Source organism: Lacerta agilis, chromosome 10 (genome assembly GCF_009819535.1).
Source record: "Lacerta agilis isolate rLacAgi1 chromosome 10, rLacAgi1.pri, whole genome shotgun sequence".
NCBI classification, from domain to species: domain Eukaryota; kingdom Metazoa; phylum Chordata; class Lepidosauria; order Squamata; family Lacertidae; genus Lacerta; species Lacerta agilis.
The window spans coordinates 39250322-39270425 of record NC_046321.1 but is presented as its reverse complement, the minus strand read 5'-3'; the positions used below and the strand labels follow the sequence as shown (position 1 = coordinate 39270425).

At 40.1% G+C, this 20104-nt stretch overlaps 1 protein-coding gene across 1 annotated transcript in view; it reads right to left on the bottom strand.

The window, feature by feature from the left end:
• Positions 1-20104, bottom strand: part of PAWR (pro-apoptotic WT1 regulator) — a 60152-nt gene that overhangs the window by 13638 nt on the left and 26410 nt on the right. Inside the window, exons 2-3 of the mRNA XM_033161728.1 lie at positions 7700-7828; positions 2753-2787 (exon numbers count right to left, since the gene is read on the bottom strand). Coding sequence (XP_033017619.1) covers positions 2753-2787; positions 7700-7828 — 164 coding nt within the window. The remainder of the gene's footprint in view (positions 1-2752; positions 2788-7699; positions 7829-20104) is intronic.

Sequence of the window (20104 nt, the reverse complement as noted above, 5' to 3'; positions counted from 1 at the left end):
AACCTTCCCAAAATATTCCCCTTGCCCCCTGAAATGTACCCACAATATGCCCCCTTACCCCCTGAGCCCTCCCTGTAAGAGACCCTTTCTTTCCAAGCCTTTTATTGGTATTTATTTTTATTTTTGAAATTTACCAGTAGCTGCTGCATTTCCCACCCTCGGCTTATGCTTAAGTCAATAAGTTTTCCCAGTTTTTTGTGGTCAAATTAGGTGCCTTGGCTTATATTTGCGTTGGCTTATACTGATGTATATACGGTATGTATGTATGTATGCACAATTAGCTCTATTTTCACATACAGCCAAGATCTCAGGGATGCCATTTTGACTCTGGAAACTGGTCAGTTGCCTTGAGATCAAGGCCAGTCTATGACATCCCAACTTATGTCATCTACCACCTCTCAATTTACCGTAATTCTTGACCAAGAGGAAATCCAAGAACTGCAGGATACCTAGGACTGGGCAAATACCAGCAACCATGGTGGAAGTTCAGACTGTTTTCCCCCTTGATCTAAGTGTGTAGTATGAAACAGCAGTTTGGCACACAGGGGAAAATTCTTTGGATTGTCCAAAGCTATGCAGTCAAACCTCAGCATTCAAATTAAAAAGCTTTACTGAGACCTGGTATGGAGATATAAGGGATTGTGGGCAGGCAGATTGGCAGAATAAAGAAGCAGTTTGCTCTCTATGCAAGCTAAGCTAAACAATCTTAAAGTGGAGTCTCACAAGTGAGGAGTAAGAATCACCCATCACAATGGGTACCGGTAATTACAAATTTCCACAAGGTTTTATTCCACTTCTTAAACTTAAAGAGGGAGGCTAAGGGTGTTGATGAGGAAAGCGAATCCTCCAATCAGGTCTGCACATATGGGTATACAGCCAGAGTTTTGACACTCGGGACATGACTGCCCAACACATACATGCAGAGAAAGGGTTTGACCGGTACCTTTCATTAAACCAGGAAGATGGAAGTGAATGATGAAAACTGAGAGAGATTTCTAATCAGCTCCTGGGAGACAGAACCATCAAGGAGGAACCCATATACATGGAGGGTGTTTGGTGACAGGTAAACTGCTATGTGATGGGGAAACTAGGCCATTGTGCACGTACTATTTTTTTTTTAAATGTTATTAATAGTAGTAGTAATACAGGGTGATTAATAATGAAGTATACAGTTTCCATTTACTATCACCCTGTATTATGAACATACTTTTAACAAACATACTTTTTGTAAACCACTTTACCAACCAAGTGGTGTATAAATTTTAAGAAATAAATAATAAAATAAAAAGAGAAACAAATGAACATTCTATTATATTGATGATATATGACCACCCCAAAAATTAATGCTAAAGCCAAAGTAAAACGTACATGTACTTTAACTAGGGGGAAGGACTATATTATAAATACTATCTGCATTTACGTAAGGGTTAACCCCCAAACCAGACTGTGACACAGAAAATTATGCTCTTTTTTTTTTCTTTTACAGACGCAGCATTTTATTCAGTACTTTTCTCTGCACTGGTTTTCACTTTCTAAAAAAGCACCAGCATGCGGGAGGGGTACAGAGGTACTGGGAGTTGTGTTTAATCCATTCTACCCTGGATCTGTTAACAAAACTAAATTGCCCCCTGAAGCTGCAAAGGAAACAAATGACAACTTTTCTGATGTGGGTGGGGTGGGGATGTGAGGCAGACTTTTGACCAAGAACAGGGCTGATGGAGAAGTTAAAAATATGCCCTCCCCCAGTACTACTGCTTCAATATAATTCCCACGTTCCCTGTGGCTGCTGTTAAGTGAAAACAACACCAGAAGAAGATGGGTGGCCCACACAATATGTAGTTTGGTCCTTAAGCTCTCTAGATGCTGAAAGAGAAAATGTAGTGTTACATAACCACGGCATCTGCAACTTTCTGTAACAAATGTAACTGACAAAATGTATGAAGATTCACGCTGCAGAAGTCTGTTGCTACGACAGATAAAACCAACTCCTCTGGCAACTGATGAAAAGCCTGCTATCTGTCAAGTCATTTTAAAATGCGGATCGCGAAACAACTGTAACAATAAATGTTGCCTGTTACATTCTCTTTTTAAGCCTAGCTTCCACCTCTAGCAGATTTCTTGAGGCACATTTTAGGCTTTGGGGGAGATAATGTTCACAACATAGATCCATACACATTTTCATACGGCTCAACCATCCCAAATTGAGCAGGATATTCCCGAAATACACAAGCCTTCCTGTCTTCTGACTGGATCCGGAATGTCCCATTTTTTGTTCTGGAGCTCTGCTGTGAGTCAGCTGCCTCACGCCAGACCAAAAGATGCTTGGTTTTGTCACCTGGCTCCCAGAAGAGCTCAATGTTGATTAGCAGGAAGTTGGAGGGTATGCATTTTCCCTACCCCATCTTTCAACTCTTAGCTAATTCCCTGGTTCACCACTAAGTTCAGAAGCAGTAAGACCTCCATCAGCAGTTGATTTTCATTTTGCTCTGTACTTAGGTATTTAAGTGTGGGCACTTACTTCTGTAATATTGAATTTATTCAATGTTTGCTAAATTGCTTATTTTTTTCTCCTGTTTGGATTTATTGGTATGTTTTGTAAGTAGACTTCTCTCCTCCACCCAAATGCTTTGTATTTTGGTAAGTGAGTGTTCAATGTAAGCTGTTTTGGGCACAGCTCACTGTGGTAAGGTGACATATAAATAAACGCAATCAATTAATATTTGACTTTAAAATATACTGGTAAGTCCCTTACCTTTTGTATCTGTTTGAAATTGTCCTAGAGGTATCCTATGAAAACAAAAACACACCAATTACAGTCAAATTTAATATACAAAATGGCTGATTTAAAGCATTACTTGCTCATAATAATGGGCAAATCAAATCAAAATACAGGACAGTCAGACCCAAAGTTATACAAGCACCTCTGGTGTGCCCAGAAATACCATTCTCTGATCAGTGAGTTTAGTGGGACTAGTAATTATGTATAAAATCACTCATGCAAATCAAGGACAGACTGCACACACAAGCACACAGCTCATGTATATTATGGCTTAACAAAGCACACTTTATGGCTCAGCATTGCATTCAAATGTGGTCAGTGACAAATGATAAAGCACCATCACATTTAAATTCAAGAGACAGCTATGCCTTCACCTTGAGCTTAGCTTTGACTTTAACCAAGTAAGAACACTGAAACTGTGTCTCAGAACGGAAGCTTCCGAGTGGTTCCTTAATGAGAAATGGCTTCTGGATTTTAAAAGCCAGCAGTGAGTTAAGTTGGTATATCTTTTATAATTTATATCCCACCTTTCTTTTGAACTGAAAAAGGAAGGTTATGAACACTACAAACGTGCGGGGATTGGAGTGAGAATAAATGCATAAAAGGTAAAAGAACAAAATTATAGTTAAACACGAAAAAAAGCAATTTAAAAAGATTGGTAAGCAGCTCGTGGCGGGGGGGGAGGATATTCTAGTAGCAACCCTCACAGAACTAGCATGCCATAGAAAAGGAGAGCACATAGAATTAGGGACTAGAAAAAGACACTGTGGTGAAGGCTACAATTAATGTATAATTCTCATTGTAATGCCAGAATGCATTCCAGCCAACTCAAACTTAAACAACAGGGCCATGTCTGTGGCCCTAAAAGAAGAATAGAAGGCTTAGGACTGTCCTCATTTCACAAATTGCAAAACCATTTTTTGGGGGGGAGGGGGGAGACATGTATTCAGTAACACAGACCACCATGCCCACCCAATTTAAGACCTACTAACTCCACAGCACGAGATTATGCAGTGCACCCAATTGTTAACTATTATAGCTAAAATACAATGTAACATTTCTGTTGGTTAATCACACACACACTTCATGCTTGCAACATTCCCCCCAAACATTCTTTACTTGTGGGGTCTTTTTGACTAGTATAACAAAAAAAAGACTACACATGAAATTCATGGAAAACTTTCCCCTCTTTTGTAAGACAGAAGATCAAGCAATTTGCTGCAGTTAGTTTGGAAGGAACTTTTGGCAATTAACATGCCACTACAAAGCTCTAGGGAAACTAGTGTCAGGAAGGCTTTCAGTGCTGTTTACTAACAGGAACTCACAGTAATACATCAAACCTTTGTATTCCCACACAATTAAATAGTCACTAGAGGCTTAAAGATATGACATAGTTATACATATTGCCTTTCACATTGTTGGAATAAATAGCATTTCTCTTGAATGTTTTATTACTGGCAACACACAGCAGCTCATTCGCTCTCTCTCTCTCTTGTTTTCTCTCTCTCTCTCTCACACACACACACAAAAAAGTATTTTAAATGAAGATTTCTGATAAAATTTAATCTTTTTATTATTTTTTCAACAGAATTGTGAAGGTGGAGCAATGGGACTAAACTGAAAGTTAAGTGGACAGGACAGATTAAATTTTGGAACATTTTCGTTTTGAGAAGGTCTGTTATTATTTTACGAATTTCTATCCCGCTCTTCCTCCCAAAGAAACCCAGGGTTGTAAACACTGAAACAGTAATACAGTAAAAACAAAAGCAAAAATAGAAACAGATTTAAAACACTTATAAACAATTACAAACCCCTGAAAGCATTTAGAAACAGTAAGCATTCAAGTGTAGCAGAAACATTGGGCAGGATTCACCTAATGAATCCCGTCAGTGCAAGCCCTATGCACTTGCTTTCACCCCCCCTTCCTTCCCTCACACCTGCAGGTGCCCCCTGAAATGGCCTTGGAGGAGAGAATCTCCAGAACAGGACATGTTGGAGGAGAGGCAGGGTCATCCTGCAATGTGACACTGGATTTCAGTCAGTATCTTTCAGCCATCAAATGTATGGGTGAACAGGAACGTTTTCAAGTTTTTTGTCCTGAAAAGTTAGTGCTTAGGGAGACAGAAACACCTCACCAGGGAGAGCATTCCACAAACAGGGAACTACAACTGAGAATGCCTATCAAGATTCACCCTGCACTATCAGCAGGGCCTCCCCCACTTTTCAGTCACTATAGAAAATACTGAGCTAGATGGACCATAATAAGAACACAAGAACAGAGGGGAACTTCTGTTTCACAAGGCCAAAACTCAATCTAGCTCAGGCGTAGGCAAACATGGCCCTCCAGCTGTTTTGGGACTACAATTCCCATGATCCCTAGATAACAGGACCATAGCTATCAACTTTTCTTGCGAGGAATCCTATTTGGAATAAGGGAATTTCCCTTAAAAGGGGGGGGGGGGGAAGTTGACAGCTATGAACAGGACCAGTGGTCAGGGATGATAGGAATTGTAGTCCCAAAACATCTGGAGGGCTGAGTTTGCCTATGCCTGATCTAGCCCAATATCCTATTCACAGTCGCCAACCAGATGCCTAGGAGACACCAGCAAGCAGGACATCTACTTACTTGTGATTCCCTACAACTGGTACTCAGAGGCATTCTGACTCTAACAGTGGAGCAAGAACACCTTTAAATTGCTCACGAAGTCTTTCCTTGTAAGCTCATTAAAGATTCTTGCACAGTCATACCCAAACTTTAACTATTGTCTAAAAGGGATTATGCTGAAAAGATGAAGTCATTTTAATCTACAGGCCAAATGACAACTTTGAAATGAAAATTACTTATTTCTGGAAGGAAGACCAAAATTAGGCTGATGACTATGGAGGTGCTCCAGCATCTGTTAGCCATCCTTTATCAAAAGAAAAATCCTAGTTTATTGTCTCAGCTGTTCAGGGACAACGTTATTCTCTGAATCTTCCAAGATGTGTGTGTGTGTGCAAAACTGGAATTACCATACTGGCCCGAATATAAGCCACACCAGCAAATAATCCGCACCTTTAAAATTCAAGGGGGGGGGGGAGAAAAAAAGACAATACCCGAAACTAAGACACTCCCTTAAAATTCTGCAGACACTCACACCCGTAAATGACAAATGTAGAAGAAAATCCTACAGGTACCATTCCCCCGTGCTCCTGGGCAGCCTTTTCCCCCTTTCCCTCTTCTTTCCACTGGGTCAGGGAGGCTTGGGAGTGGTGGGCGGGCAGGCTGTTTTTTAAAAATAATTTTCAGGCTGAAATGTTATTTGAAAGTCTGTGCTGATGACTAAGGTTTGTTCCAGATTTCAAACTGACTCCCTAGATATGCTTCACAACTTGTATCTTACGTTGAACATCCCACAAGGGCTTTCCCAGATTAAAAGTGCTCAAATAAAGGAGGTGTCTAAGTCCAGAATCTACTACAGCAACTATAATAGTGACAGAAATGCACTGTTAGAGTAAACTGCAAACATACAAACATCACTGCTGCCCCCCTTCTGTGTTTCAGTGTGGTGGCCCTGGCTGGCAGAGCTACCACCCACAGGAAATGATTTAGGAATGCAGTTAGCACAACCATACGCCTGTTTTTAAAATGCTGTTATGCAAATGTCAACAAGAGAGCCCCAAATGGAAAATGGCTATAGATGTATGACATCTGAAAGTCTAATCAATTCTTTTTTCAAAAAGCACTAAAAACAAGAAAGAATTGCAAGAGTGAAACACAATGTAATTTCAAGTATTCAAATGAAAATGCTTTATGGTATGTATTTTGAAAGGCTGGGGCAAACTAACTATTTAAAAAATGCAGAACTATTCTGCATATTGTTTTTTCCTGACTCTTCCTTTCCCTTGCAGCTATCCATTGCCACTGAAAAGCCTCTGGATGGTTGAGAGGCCCTCCTAAACAATATGTGATGTGGTGCCAAGAGTGGTGGAACTGACCAAAATCAGGTGAGCCTCCACCTAATTTCAGGCCATTCTCCCCAGCAGCCTATCCAACATTGTTCATTGTGCAGCAGGGTCACATGTGGCTGCAGAGGACAGTACATTTCCAATCCATAAATGTCACTGGAATCCTACAATTGTAGAGTTGGAAAGGACCTCAAGGGTCATCTAGTCCAACCCCTTGCAATGCAGGAATCTCAACTAAAGTATCCATAACCAAGAAACAATTTGTTAACTGGGATGCTGCAAGAAGTGTGACATCAATTATGTTTTAAGGAAAAGTTTTCACCTTCCTTGTGTTGAAGGAAATACCATATCATTGCATATTACAGCAAACACCCTAGAGCCTCAAGAAACAAAACATCCACTTAACTCTCAGCCCCACCTTTTAAAATTTGCCCTTGCCAATTAGCATTAGGACTGATGTATTGAATACTTGCCCTTGCCAATTAAATCTTCCCATTGTAATAATACATATCCTTATTGGTCTGACAGTCAAACAATGTAATGGTGACAATGCCTATCATATAGACGAGGGTTTTTTAACCTTTGGGGGCCTGTTGTGGATACCACAAACCCACACTGAAACTAAGCGCACACCACAGCCTATACTACTGGCTGCATTCAAGCCTAATTTTAGTGGGGGGTGGCAGGGCAGAGCAGACCTTGTGGGTACTAGGGAAGGCCCCTGTGGGCAGATCTACATTGCTGATGCTTGGTATAGATGTTTAGTCAGAAGAACTAGTGTGTGTTCACAATAAGCATTAAACTGAACATTGAAATAAAGTTAGGTACTGGAAGTTACTTATTTCACAAAGCTAAGGTATCAAGTTTGGCAAACACATTTACAGAGGCAGAAGTAGTGGTGTGACAGAGGCAGAAGTAGTGGTGTGCTGAATCTCTTGGAAGTTCAAAGAAAACAGTGTTGAAACTCCTCACCTGTAATATGTATGAGGCACTTGGGTCTGCACTGGCTGATTCATTCTGCGCTGTGTTCTGTTGTGTGATTGCATCTTCCCTTTTACGCTCCTTTTGTCCTGCTTCATCATCCTCATATTCGTCCAAGCTCTACAAACAAAACAAATTAATGGTTATGGTTTGGTGGTTGTGGTTGTTGCTGCTGCATGACCATTCAAAGTAGTACATACAAGACATTAATTTGTTGATCAAGATCAAAGGCTAGTAGCTTCAATGGTTATGCTCTGCTTCCACAGCTGGAGGAAGTGATGTTTCTAAATACCAGTTGCTGGAAGCTACAGGAGGGTAGAGTGCTCTTGTGCTCAAATCCTGCTTATGGGTTTCCCACAGGCATCTGGTTGGCCACTGTGAGAACAGGATGCTGGACTAGATAGGCTATTGGCCAGCAGGCTCTTCTTATGTTCTTCTTCGTTAAGTTAAATCAGAGAGGAATAGGAAACCTTTGACCCTCTCCAGATGTTGTTGGACTCCAAGCCCCATTTTCTCCAGTCAACCATGGCTAATGGTCTGGGGTGATGGGAGCTGCAGTTCAACAACATATGGAAGACCACAAGGTACCCACTCCTGGGTTAAGTGTAAGATGCAGTGGGCTATATTACATCTGGCTAGAAAGAATAATGGTCGAGACTCTACATGAGGCAGCTTCATATGTTCTTCACAGGATACAAGTTATAAAACAAAAAGCAATTGTTCAAGTGAGGAGGCCATAGAACTTTGCTATTAGAACTCTCACATTTTTCATCAGCATTTCGTTTAAGTCTGCAATAATAAAATGAAGCAAAACAGATGGAAAATTCAGAGGGACAGCTGAAGGCTCAGACAGATAATTTAGTCTTCATACTGAAATTTTGGCAGGGGTGTGAAGATTTGTGTAAAGAAACGATAGTGGCTTGTGGTCCAAATCTAGCCTTCTAATGGCCAGAGGCTAACCTTCCCTCTGGTAAACAAAACTTCTCGTGATGTACTTCAAGATGCAGAACACCACTAGTGCTACTTAAGACGAAAAAGTATTTTGCAAAGAAAAGGGAAAGTAAATTAGCAAATTCTATAATTGTAAGGAGGTTGGGGAAAAGAAAGAGAAGAATCATTTGGTAAGGCAAGCTCCTTCCTGACTGTGAAAAAGTTACTGCCAGACACAACCAGACAACAGTATCCATATGTCTGAGTCACTTGAAGGACTGACTCATAATAGTACACTTTCGTAAGCAGAGATAAACAATAGGATTATTTTAATGCTTATTATCTCTCTCACACACAGTGGGTTGTATCCATCAAAGTCATCCCATTAGGACAAGGACTTACACTTGCACAATGTGACTTCCTCTCCAACTCCTCTCACTGTGCCCCTCCCAAATTTATTTTGGGTTTCCCCCCAACCCTCTGCAGCACAGTTGATGGGGTTATGTGGGGAGAGGAGAGATAAAGAAATTCCCTTTACACACATGAAAGTCTTTGGGCTAATGGAACAAGTTCATTGGATACAAAAGCATGTCTGCTTTCCCCAGCAGCTGTAGGAAAAGAGGTGAATGGGGAGGGCAATCCCAACAGAGCTATAGAAACCTCAACACAGGAGTGGAGAAATAATTTCCCTGCTGATTGCCTCACAATCTGCCTGTAAACAACTCTTCCTCCCACAACATAAGGAATGAGGCACAACTGGAAGGAAGTGTGGGTTGGCAAAGGAGCAACTGTGTTCCCTCCCCCAGATAAATGGAGAGAAGAGAATGACTGGCAGGGAGCAGAAAGAGGGCAGGCACCAAGGCATTTTTGAGGGAACAAAAAGCAAAACTGCAACACCCTTCTCCACTCTCATTCCCTTTCAAATGCAACCTTGCACAATCACTCCACTTGCTCACAATCTAGCAAGTGATTTCACTTGAAACCTTCCAAGCCAAAGCAATTATGCCCACAACTGCTGGGACTTAATTCACAACCTGTCAGAAGTGATACCCTTCCCTAACTCAACCTGGACCCAGGTCCTTCATAATATTTTTCTAGTTTACTTATCTCATTTCTAGGAACACTCCTTCCATCCCATATGCCAAAGTGGTTTCCATCTTTCTAAGGCTTTTGGATTGCTTTCATTCCCAGAGTACCAATGGCTTAGCATGCATAACAGGCTCTAGGCTCAGTTCCTAGCATCTTCTGGTAGCAGGGCTAGAAAACCCTGGGCCAGATGATAAAATGGTCAGACTACACTTAAAATTCAGAAGTGCTTCAGGGCACATCAGAAGCCAGATGAAGCCATCACTAGTCCTGGCAGGTCATAGTTTTAAGGGAGATTTTTCACCCTGTGGCCATTTTTCTTCTCCAAATGTATTTTTCAGCAAACATATTTTCAAGAAGTTGGAAATCTTCTTAGCAAGGTCTGACTCAACAGCCTTCACCCAGAGTAAGTGCCTCCTTTGACTATGGAAAACTGGCTTTGATTATGAAAATGAATATATAGATCTTAAAATTGCAATAAAGTATGTTGATGAAGCAAGTGGTGACAGACATGGAAAATGAGAAGCAACTTTGTTTTTTGTCCCTTTATATTAGTCAGACAACTTTGTGTACAATCTGAAGATTTAGAAAGAACGTCCCATCCAACTTCAATTTACATTATATAAACTCAAGTGAGATGAAGAGAGGTTTTTCTTTTTAAATAAGCATCTGGATTCTGTAGATTTTATGGCTTTAAATAAAATGGGATGAGAGAAAGGAAAATCAATGGGTATGCTATATAACCTTCTTTAAAACAAACGGTAGTTCATTTATTTGTTAAAATATGTCTATACCACCATATTATAAAATATCAGAGTGGTGTACGACACTAAAACACAAAACACCATTATGTTTCAGGTGACTTATCTGTGATATTACACTGCTGTCTGTAGAGCTCTGGTGTTGGTGCTAATCATACACAGCTGCAAAATTTCAGAATAGTTTAAGAAAGTGAAAAGTATAACATATGCATGTTTTCCAAATTTTCCAAAATTAGCTCAAGGTAACTTGAAAGAAAAACACATAACCCTCAGATTGCTGCAAACCTATGATTTTCTCTAGGTATTGTCTGGATTTCTGTGCTGTCACAGAAGCTTGATGAACAAAGAGACTTCCCAGAATTAGGAATGCAGTTCAAAATTTAGAAATAGTCTCCTGGTCTTTAAAAGCCAGATTTTTTTTCACAAGAACCACTAACCACATATTAGAGTTCTTAAGTAAGCAAAGATTAATACAAGGAATGTATGTTAATGCACTGGGAAAATAAAAACATTGAGACTAGACCTCAAAACTGATTATTAACACAGCATTTTAAATAATCACAGAATAAAACCCCCAAAAAGCTTCACAGGCAAGAAGTGTTCAGATTGTGAAGCCATCTGAAGATAAAGCTACGTTGGCAGAAAAAAGAAGACAAAAGTCTGAGAAATGCAAGAGGTCTATGATTTGGTGTCACACTGAACAAACTTGGCCTACAGAGGAATCAAGCTGTTTTTTAAAATAAGCATACCAAATTGTTCCAAACCATAGAACACACCTTCTTTCGGCAAAGAAATTCACTTATATGTACTTGCTGGTTAACCCCTCCCTCACCTTAGAACTCCCTGAGTGTGTCAGAGAATGTGAATGTAGGAAAAGGATGTTAGTTTTTAAAATAAGTTAATTTTTAAAAGACATCCCAAAAAATCTCACCAAGAGAGACCATCCATGCTAAACAGAAGCAGTTTGAGCAGCCTATATGAGCAGACTACACCTTTGTGGCTGCTTCTGCCCCAACCCAAATGTTTCCAATGACATTTTCCATGCATTTGTTCGTGATAGTGTTTTTAAATAACACACAAGCAGTCAGGTGCCTTCAATGAAGAGGACTGTTTGCTAAACCACATCTCACAGTTACAGAATGATTAACAAGCTCCCTGCATTGGTATGAGTTCTCATGTTCTAGCCTGTGATAACAAAGCTGTTCTAAGATCAAGGGCCATCCCCGCAGATTCTACAGGGCAATTATTGTTCCTTGTACACCAACACCAAGGTCACAAAAATGACAATGACACTTAAATCTGTTTCTGAGAACTGATGACATTCTGGTCACCGGTGACTTCAGCTATCAAGTATCCCTGGACCCTACAGACTTAAAAAGGATGGGTTGGTGGGAAACACCATGCCACACACATTGTTCCCCAAGGCTATAATCACTGAAGAGAAGCATCATGGAGGTAGCATCCTAAAGTGGCTACTGGAAAACTAAGAAGTGCCATCCATGTTAGACCTTCTGAGCCACTTGCATATTGAGAAACCTCTACGAGAGCTGTTCTGTTGCTTGGTGAGAGGCAGAAAATTAAGCAGTTGAGATAATTATGCTCAGTCAGCCCTGTGCACATTCTAGCATAGATGCTTTGTTCAGGAGAGCTGTGGCCCATTATTATTAGCACCAGTAACTCATCTTACAAAACAGACCTCATGAAAGCCCCTTCATTCCATTTCAGAGGTTTTGAGTCACATGGGCACAATGCAGAAATAATGAGGAACCATGGTTTTCCCCCCTTGGTGCCAAGCTCTTTTTCATCAGGAGATGAGGTTGGAGATTCAGAGTGGGAGAGGGAATTGCCCTCAGTGCGAGCCCCAGAAGCACCTAACCAACTTCTTCCAGAAGAGCCCATGGTGCCAGTATCCATCCAGCATGACAACGTTGTGTGGCCCTCCTGTGACAACTCCAACTCAGAAGTTCTGGTACAACCACAGTCTCCTCTACTCTATCACAGTCAATAACTGATACATCAAGCTGGGTTCCTTTAAATAAGAGGCTTCTCTCAGCAAAGGTGGAGGTAGCTACTGAGTCATGTAAAGCTCATTTGGAGGATGACTGCTGCTGAAGCAATATCTAAGTTTTGTTCTCATGAATTCCAGAGCCCTGCATGGAGCTGTCCAGGGTAATCTTGGTTCGTCTCTGCTGAAGTCAGCACTCACTATAGAACAGCTTCAAGCTTGAGAGCACCCCCCCCTTTCTCACGTCTGTGAGGAGCAGCTTTTGATTCTATACCAACCAGTTTCCCAAGATTTCCTGAACTTTGGGAACTGTTTTGTTAAACTATGGTTGGAAACAATTCAGCAGTATTCAGCATAGCTTAAGCCAATGGTAACTAACGTTGTGTTCTCCAAATGTTGTTGAACTCCAGCTCTCGTCAGCCCCACCCAACATAGCCAATGCCCAGGGATGATAGAAGTTGTAGTTCAAGGGATGTTGCTCTTCTGTGCTACGTGAAATAAAAGGCATACATACATTCTTTAATTCAACCATCAGTCAGAAAAAAAAATACATTTGTACAGAATTAAAAAATCCTCTGAAGGAACTTTGAGGGGGGGGGGAGGAAAACATAACCCACAATGGAATGGAGCTAAACAGATAGCCCCATATCAATGCAATCAATTAAAATCTTGTGATGCTTAAAAGCTAAAAAAAGAAATTTAGCCACCTAGGAGGCTGTATTTCTAGTGACATTGTTCAGTAAGTATAAAACTTGTCCTTCTCTGGATAGAAAGCTAAACTGACGTAAAAGTGGAGCTATAAGGTTTTGCCTGAGTTCTACATAGAGAGGACAAATCAGAAGAATATGTTTGGTAGACTCAACCACACCCATAGTACAATGACAGGTTCTCTGGGTGTATGGAACTCCCTTGTACCTTCCCAATACCGTGGGATCAAGGGCGTTTAGTCTAGCTGCTGTAAGGAGTCTGCAGTATTGCCATAGCCAAAGCTTCGTCTTCAAGGCCACATATCGTAGAGCTTGCCAGCCGACCTCAAGTCTCATAACCGCGCCCGCCGAGGGGGGGGGTCCTAAGGATGGCTCTAAGAAAGTGCGTTTGGACAGAATCCAGTTTCAGGAAATCCCTACGGGAGCCTAAGGAGACACCCACCAAAAGAAGAGGGAGGACTTTCATTTGGAAAACTCTCAAGGCAACTTTCACTGATTGAGCCTGGTTCTTAGCATAAACAGACCTAATCTGTGTAGCAGCTTTAGATGCATTAGCAGTTATATGGTCTCTATGGGCCAGAAAAGATATGTTTGATCGAATTATTTGTCCCAGATATTTAAAGCAGTTAACCTGCTCTAGGGAAATCCCGTTCATCGACCATCAGTGGAGTTTCAGTCGGGCAGAGAAGACCATAACCTTGGTCTTGGTATAGTTTGGTTGAAGCTCGTGTTGTTCACAGTATTCATATAGAGCTTGTAGCATTCTCCTCAGCCCAATAGGGGATCTAGCTAGGATTGCGGCATCATCCGCATACAGAAGAATGTTCAGAGATTGGCCTGCTAATTTGGGGGCATAGAAAGCATTATTGGCCATATGGGTCACCAATGAGTTGATGTAAAAGTTGAACAATGCTGGAGCCAGCAAACAGCCCTGTCTTACCCCCCTAGTGGTGGCAACAGGGTTGGAAACTAGGCCATTATTATCTAGCCTGATTCTCAAAAAGGTGTTAGCATGCAAGTTAATAATCAGGTGAAGGAGCCGACGATCGATAGTTGTAGCGGCCAATTTTGTCCATAGCTGCTTTCTAGAGATTTCTATATGAGTTTCTATTCTCTGCAGCTATCAATAGGTTATTCCAATTGTTTCTTTCTGCCTTGAGCTTCTTTTCCTTTAGTTGGGCTTTGTAGCGTCTCCTGAGGTTGATAAGGTGATTGTTAGGCATAGGCTCGTTTGATGCTCTATATGCCAACCATTCATTATGGAGGTGATACTTAAGGTTTCTGCATTCCTGATCAAACCATTTTTTGTCGAAGGACTGCTTACCATTCTGCATAGCGGCCCGTGCCAGTGCAGGTTTTAGGAGTTCTACTAGGTAATCATAAATAGGTAGAGGCTCATCTGCCTGCATGAGGGAAGCCCTTTTCACTTGGAGCTGATAAGACCAAAAGTGTTCGTTCAGCCGAGTTGGAGGTCCATTTAAGAGCTGTAGGTCTAAATAAGAGGCAGAAGGGGGAAATGTGGAAGCACAAGGCTGGCCACGCCCTGTTCTCATACTGGACAACCATAGTCTTGTATTATGGCTGAACTAACCAATGGAATTTCAGGGTTTTAACATCTTTAAATGTTTCAGAGTATCCAAGATTTAAGGGGTAAATTACAATCACTTAGAAAGTTTTTTCATTATTTTCCTCAGCTTCTATACATTGCTTCCCTATCAACAATGTATGTTTGTGTGTGTTTACTATGTGTGTGGAGATACACATATATTTATATACACACAAGCATGCATGAATACGTGTGTGTGAGTGTATGTGTGTGCACGCACAAACACACTGCTCGAATAATCTTCCTGTGATTTTGTATTTTTAAAAAGCTGCTGGATTCAATAGCCTATTAACAATTCCAAATACAACCATTTATTTTTAAAGAATACTAACACAGTTACACATCTGAACTTAATATAGAGAACTGATTAAATTCCTTAGCACAGCAATAAACACTTGAGATTACAGTAAGTATGCTTCCTTCTAAACCTCAAGTTGTGGAAACAAGAGCAGCAGCAACAAAAAAGCAGATGCCTTAATCAAGAATGATGAAAACACATGGCTCAAAGAACCCAATTCTCAACCAGAACCCAATTCTCAACCATATATTGCCAGTGCCATTCAAAACTGACTACACCTATCCCTTGGGACAAACTGAAGGTAAAAATACAAACCTCCCTGCTGTTCCCCACTGCTATAATAAGGAAATTTCCTGCAAAAAAAGGAAAAGGTTGACAGCTATGAGCAGAATGTATTTTATTAATAAAAATATATTCCAATCTATTATACAACCCATTTTGAATTTCAGTATCTGCTCAGGGGATAAAATGGTGCTTCTTTTAAAAAATCCACCCACTTCTATTAGCATTTACAGTTTTTGAGCCTGATCCACCTGACCCTTAATACAGGGACCTGTTTGATTCTTTGCTTAACAAAACCCTTCTCTGATAATTTTAGTCTGAACTTCCTTCAGTAGACTTTATCATGCCTGAGCAGTTTCATCAGTATAGTCTTTTGGAGGCCTTTCTATTCCATCTTATTAAATGCTTTGCCACTGGGTTATAAACGAACAAGCTGAACAATGGCTATGCAATGTTACTTGGGAGAGAAAGATGTTCAAATACTTTGCAACCTTTCAAGTGATAATTAGCCACTTTCCCAATGCAAGCATTCCTCACATTACTTACATTCCTCCACAGCTGTTTTACTTCCGACATACCAACACAGCTTTGCAATAAATGGCTGGCTGCCCATTTGCTTACTTAGCTCTCCCCCTGTAACTTCCCCTTTTCACCACTTTTCCACTGCTCAGTCCTCGTCCTCCCCCCATTCCATCTTCACCTGAAAAGCCCACTCCCACCATCTGGAAGGAAATAAAGTAGTGAACTGCACTGCACTTTTTCCTGGGCAGAGAGAGCACCATGGTACCAACACAGGCTTCCCTATTAGCTTAAAAGGTGATCAATACAAGGGGACTTACTGTCTAACACTTCAGAAAGTGGTAAGAATGGGAGAGGAGAATCTGCCATCACTCAAGGCAACCTCAACCCTGAGTCTCCATGCTGCCATCGAAAAACAAAAAGCACCAGAATTTGTAAAATTAGTTAGTATGTTAGATATTCTTGGGAAATTTGACAATAACCTTTGACTCATGCTTCAAGCAGTACACAGAACACATATTTAAAATTAGGGGTGGGGAGGAATAGAGAACATAACAGGCTAGAAAATATTTGGCCTACAGGGAATCTTACAAGTAGATAAATATTTATTTCATTCCTTCCTTCTTCCTAACCTTGTACAGACATGACATACATTTTTAATGAATAAGAGTTTTATTGCATTATTTGTATTTGTGAGTACTGCTTGAAAATGGAACACTTAAGAAACTTTCACCTATTTGATTTTCTGGTGCAATGATGCAAGAACAATTACCGGGTATGTTTGATCTAAATCCAAAACCAAAGTGCTATTAGGAATGATTGTAAAATAAGGAGTGGGAGAGCTGTGGTTTCTTTCCAAGAGCAGTTTAAAACATGTCTTTTTACAGCTTGCAAGATGGCATCTATTGTACCTTTAAACAGCTAAGCAAAACCAACTCATTGGTCACATTCAAAAGTAATATCCTCCCATCCAACAAACTATCATTTACTGGTGTGGGAATTTCAAGGGGTTAACCTATTTCTAGACAAGGCAGGATGAATTCAATTGCTGTCTGATTTAACATGAAGACTATTTTGTTTTTAAAGCATTTGCAGCACCCACATATCTGCAAAAATTTGTGGCTTATGCAAAAAGCTTTTAGAACCATCACAACAGCAGCACTGCAGTAACTAAATTCCACAGAGGTGGAAGTCAGATGCTACTGTTCACAGTATTAAAATGTGTATTTAATTTTTCCATCTGCATGGTAAAGCCTGTAATAATGTCCCTTAGACAACAGACAGCTGAATGAGCATCTGAGGGTGAAAAGGAATGTTTTCATAGGCGCAGTTAGTAAATACCAATGGTTGTAGCAGACATTCTTCCTTAAATGGAAGCTAACACTGATTTAGTTGAAGTGCTTTTTGCTGCAATAGATGTGACTGCCTAGCTATTAACCTTTGCAACACCTTCAGCTAGAAGACACAAAAGCTGAACACAGCACAAACAATTGCTTTTAAATTCATTTCGTTATATACTTTAGATCTCTCAAAATCTCCTATGTCCGATTTCTATAGAAAGCAACTGAAAAGTAAGAACAATTTTAGATTAAAAAAATTCATCTCAAACTGGGCTCATATTTTTTATCAGTTGAGATTAGGAGTGTTATAATATTTCTTAGGGTGGTGTGAACATTTAAATATGGTAAGCCCAGTATAAAGAGTTTTCTTATCCCTTACCTCCTCTCCTCAATGTCCAATTGTATTTTAAAATTAGAGATAATTCTGGGATATTCATATTTCCAAACTAGTCTGTACAAATGTAGAAATAATAATTTAGAAATAATTCTAAGTGGCATGTTGATATTAAGTGATTTAAAAATTTTATAGATCTTTTAAATGCATTTTTTATTTTGGAAAAAGCAGTAAATTAAAACCAACTTTTCTGATAGCCTGGAAAATGATATTAACATGTGTGGGGCAACTGCACTGCCTTCTCTCTTTTTTGACTGCAGCTTTCATAAATAGTAGACTGCAGTTTATAGGGACATTAAGTGAACGGCATTGGCATATGATAAACTTGCATGTTCTTGATTTAGGCTATGTTCTGATATAATGCTAAACATGGAGTACACGGGTACTCAACATATCACCTTCTGGTTATTTCAGACTATAACACCCTTTATCTCTGACTGCCAGACATACTGGCTAGGGCTGGTGGGTGGTGCAGTCCAAAACATCTGGAAAGCTACCTCTGCTTTAAAAGGTTGAGAGAGTAAGTCTAACGCACACACACACACAGGGGTTCATAGGCTCTTCCCCTCCCCTCCAGTGTGGCCATGAGGAGGACATCAGAAGCTTCTGCTTCCATTTTAAATTGGGCAGAGTTTAGCTTGTCATCCAAACCCTAAACTGTGGAGAACCTTAATTACGGCTAGTTAAAAACAAGTCAGCTTCATAAGCTTTGGGCAGATCCATACCATACATTTAAAACACATCAAATGCACATTAAACACATGTAATTTGCCCCAAAGAATCCGGTGTGATTCCCCTCCCCACAGAACTACAATTCCCAGCAACTTTAATAAACTACAGCTCCCAGGATTCTTTGGGGGAGGTTATGCGCTTTAAACAAGAACTGAATGTGTTTTAAATGCATGGTGTGGATCTGCCCTATGATCTGAAGATGAACCACTATTTGGCAGTGTTTAGACATGCGGGAGAAGGATGGGGATGGTGAGCCTGTAGACAGTTAACAACATCTGGTTTATTATTCCTTTGATAAATTTTTCCCAATAGTTTGATTCAACACTTTCTGGGCCTAGAATTATAAGTAAAACTGACACCCTTTCAAGACTGCACACATCCTTCTATTGTAAGGTTTTCATTTATTGAACTAATCTTGATATGGTGAACAAATCATTGTGTGGACCAATTTAATGGTGGATATAAACTATATCCCTGCTATGTCCCTCCTCCATTTTTGCAAAAACTGAAATTGCCATAATAATGTTTTCATTTTGAAGTTCCAAGAGATGAAACAGAACATTACCTGGCAGATAACTACTAGACTGGATGAGCAGAGGTTCTGAAGACAAGGCATCAACCTGCCAAAATCCAGGCATCAATACTATATAGAAGGCATTTGGCAGTAGTGAATATTTATTCATTCTTCCCCTGCTGCCCCGCCTCCAACCTTTTCTTCCTGTAGTGAAGCAGTTGTTTACAAGGACAATGTTCTCCCAGCAAGAGTTAATGATTGGTACAATAAGAAAAGAAAACCATGACTTCATTCTCAACATTCCACTAAAGAAGCTTCTTCTAAAATTGGGAGGGAGGAGAAAAATGCCCAATGACCCTGAAATCTAGTCATGCTACAAATCACTAACAAAAGGTTAAAAGAATAGAAAGGGTGGTAATAGATGTCATGTCTTGCAACATAGCCCCTGCTCCCTATTATACCCACAGTGCATTCGGTTTTGTTATCATTATGCTCACTGTTTGTGATCACTACTGGTACCTTTATGATCATTGCCTTTGCAGCCTGAAATCCTGAGTGTCTGAATACTTACTGACATATACGTTAAGGAATTCCTAACACTACTTTAAAAAAACCACAGGTTTCTGAAAATTCAAATTACCCTGAAGGAATAAAGAAGAATGGGTCAACTGAAGCTTATAAAAGTAAACATTAAGTGTAAAACAGTGTTGTTGTTGTTTTAAATATCACTAAAACGTCACACACCGTGCAAGTATACAGTACTAGTTCTTTGCTACTTTAATACAAATTTTTCATGATTCGTTCATTTAATTTTCTACAATTAAGGTTTAAAAAGTTGTTAAAATATTTATTGATTTAAAAAAAACTGGTTGAAATAATAAACTGAAGATGGCATCCAATGCACTTGTTCCATTAGTTCTAAATTCTTGTGCTAATGATACTACATTGGATTCAATCCGTATTAGTTTATGCAGGCAACAGACTTGCAGTTCTAGATACCACTAAATAGAATATACTTTCCAACCCAGGCTCCAACAGCACATCAGACTTCTCAATTATAATTTGCAGCTGCAACCTATACCTACTCACCTGGGAGTAAATATCATTGAATTCAATGAGTGATACTAAATGCTGTGTGAGCAGATGCAAGCTCACACAATTAACCTTTCCCTCCCATGAAGACCTCAATTCTCCTTTTCCTCCCCATCTTTGGGTGGTTCTG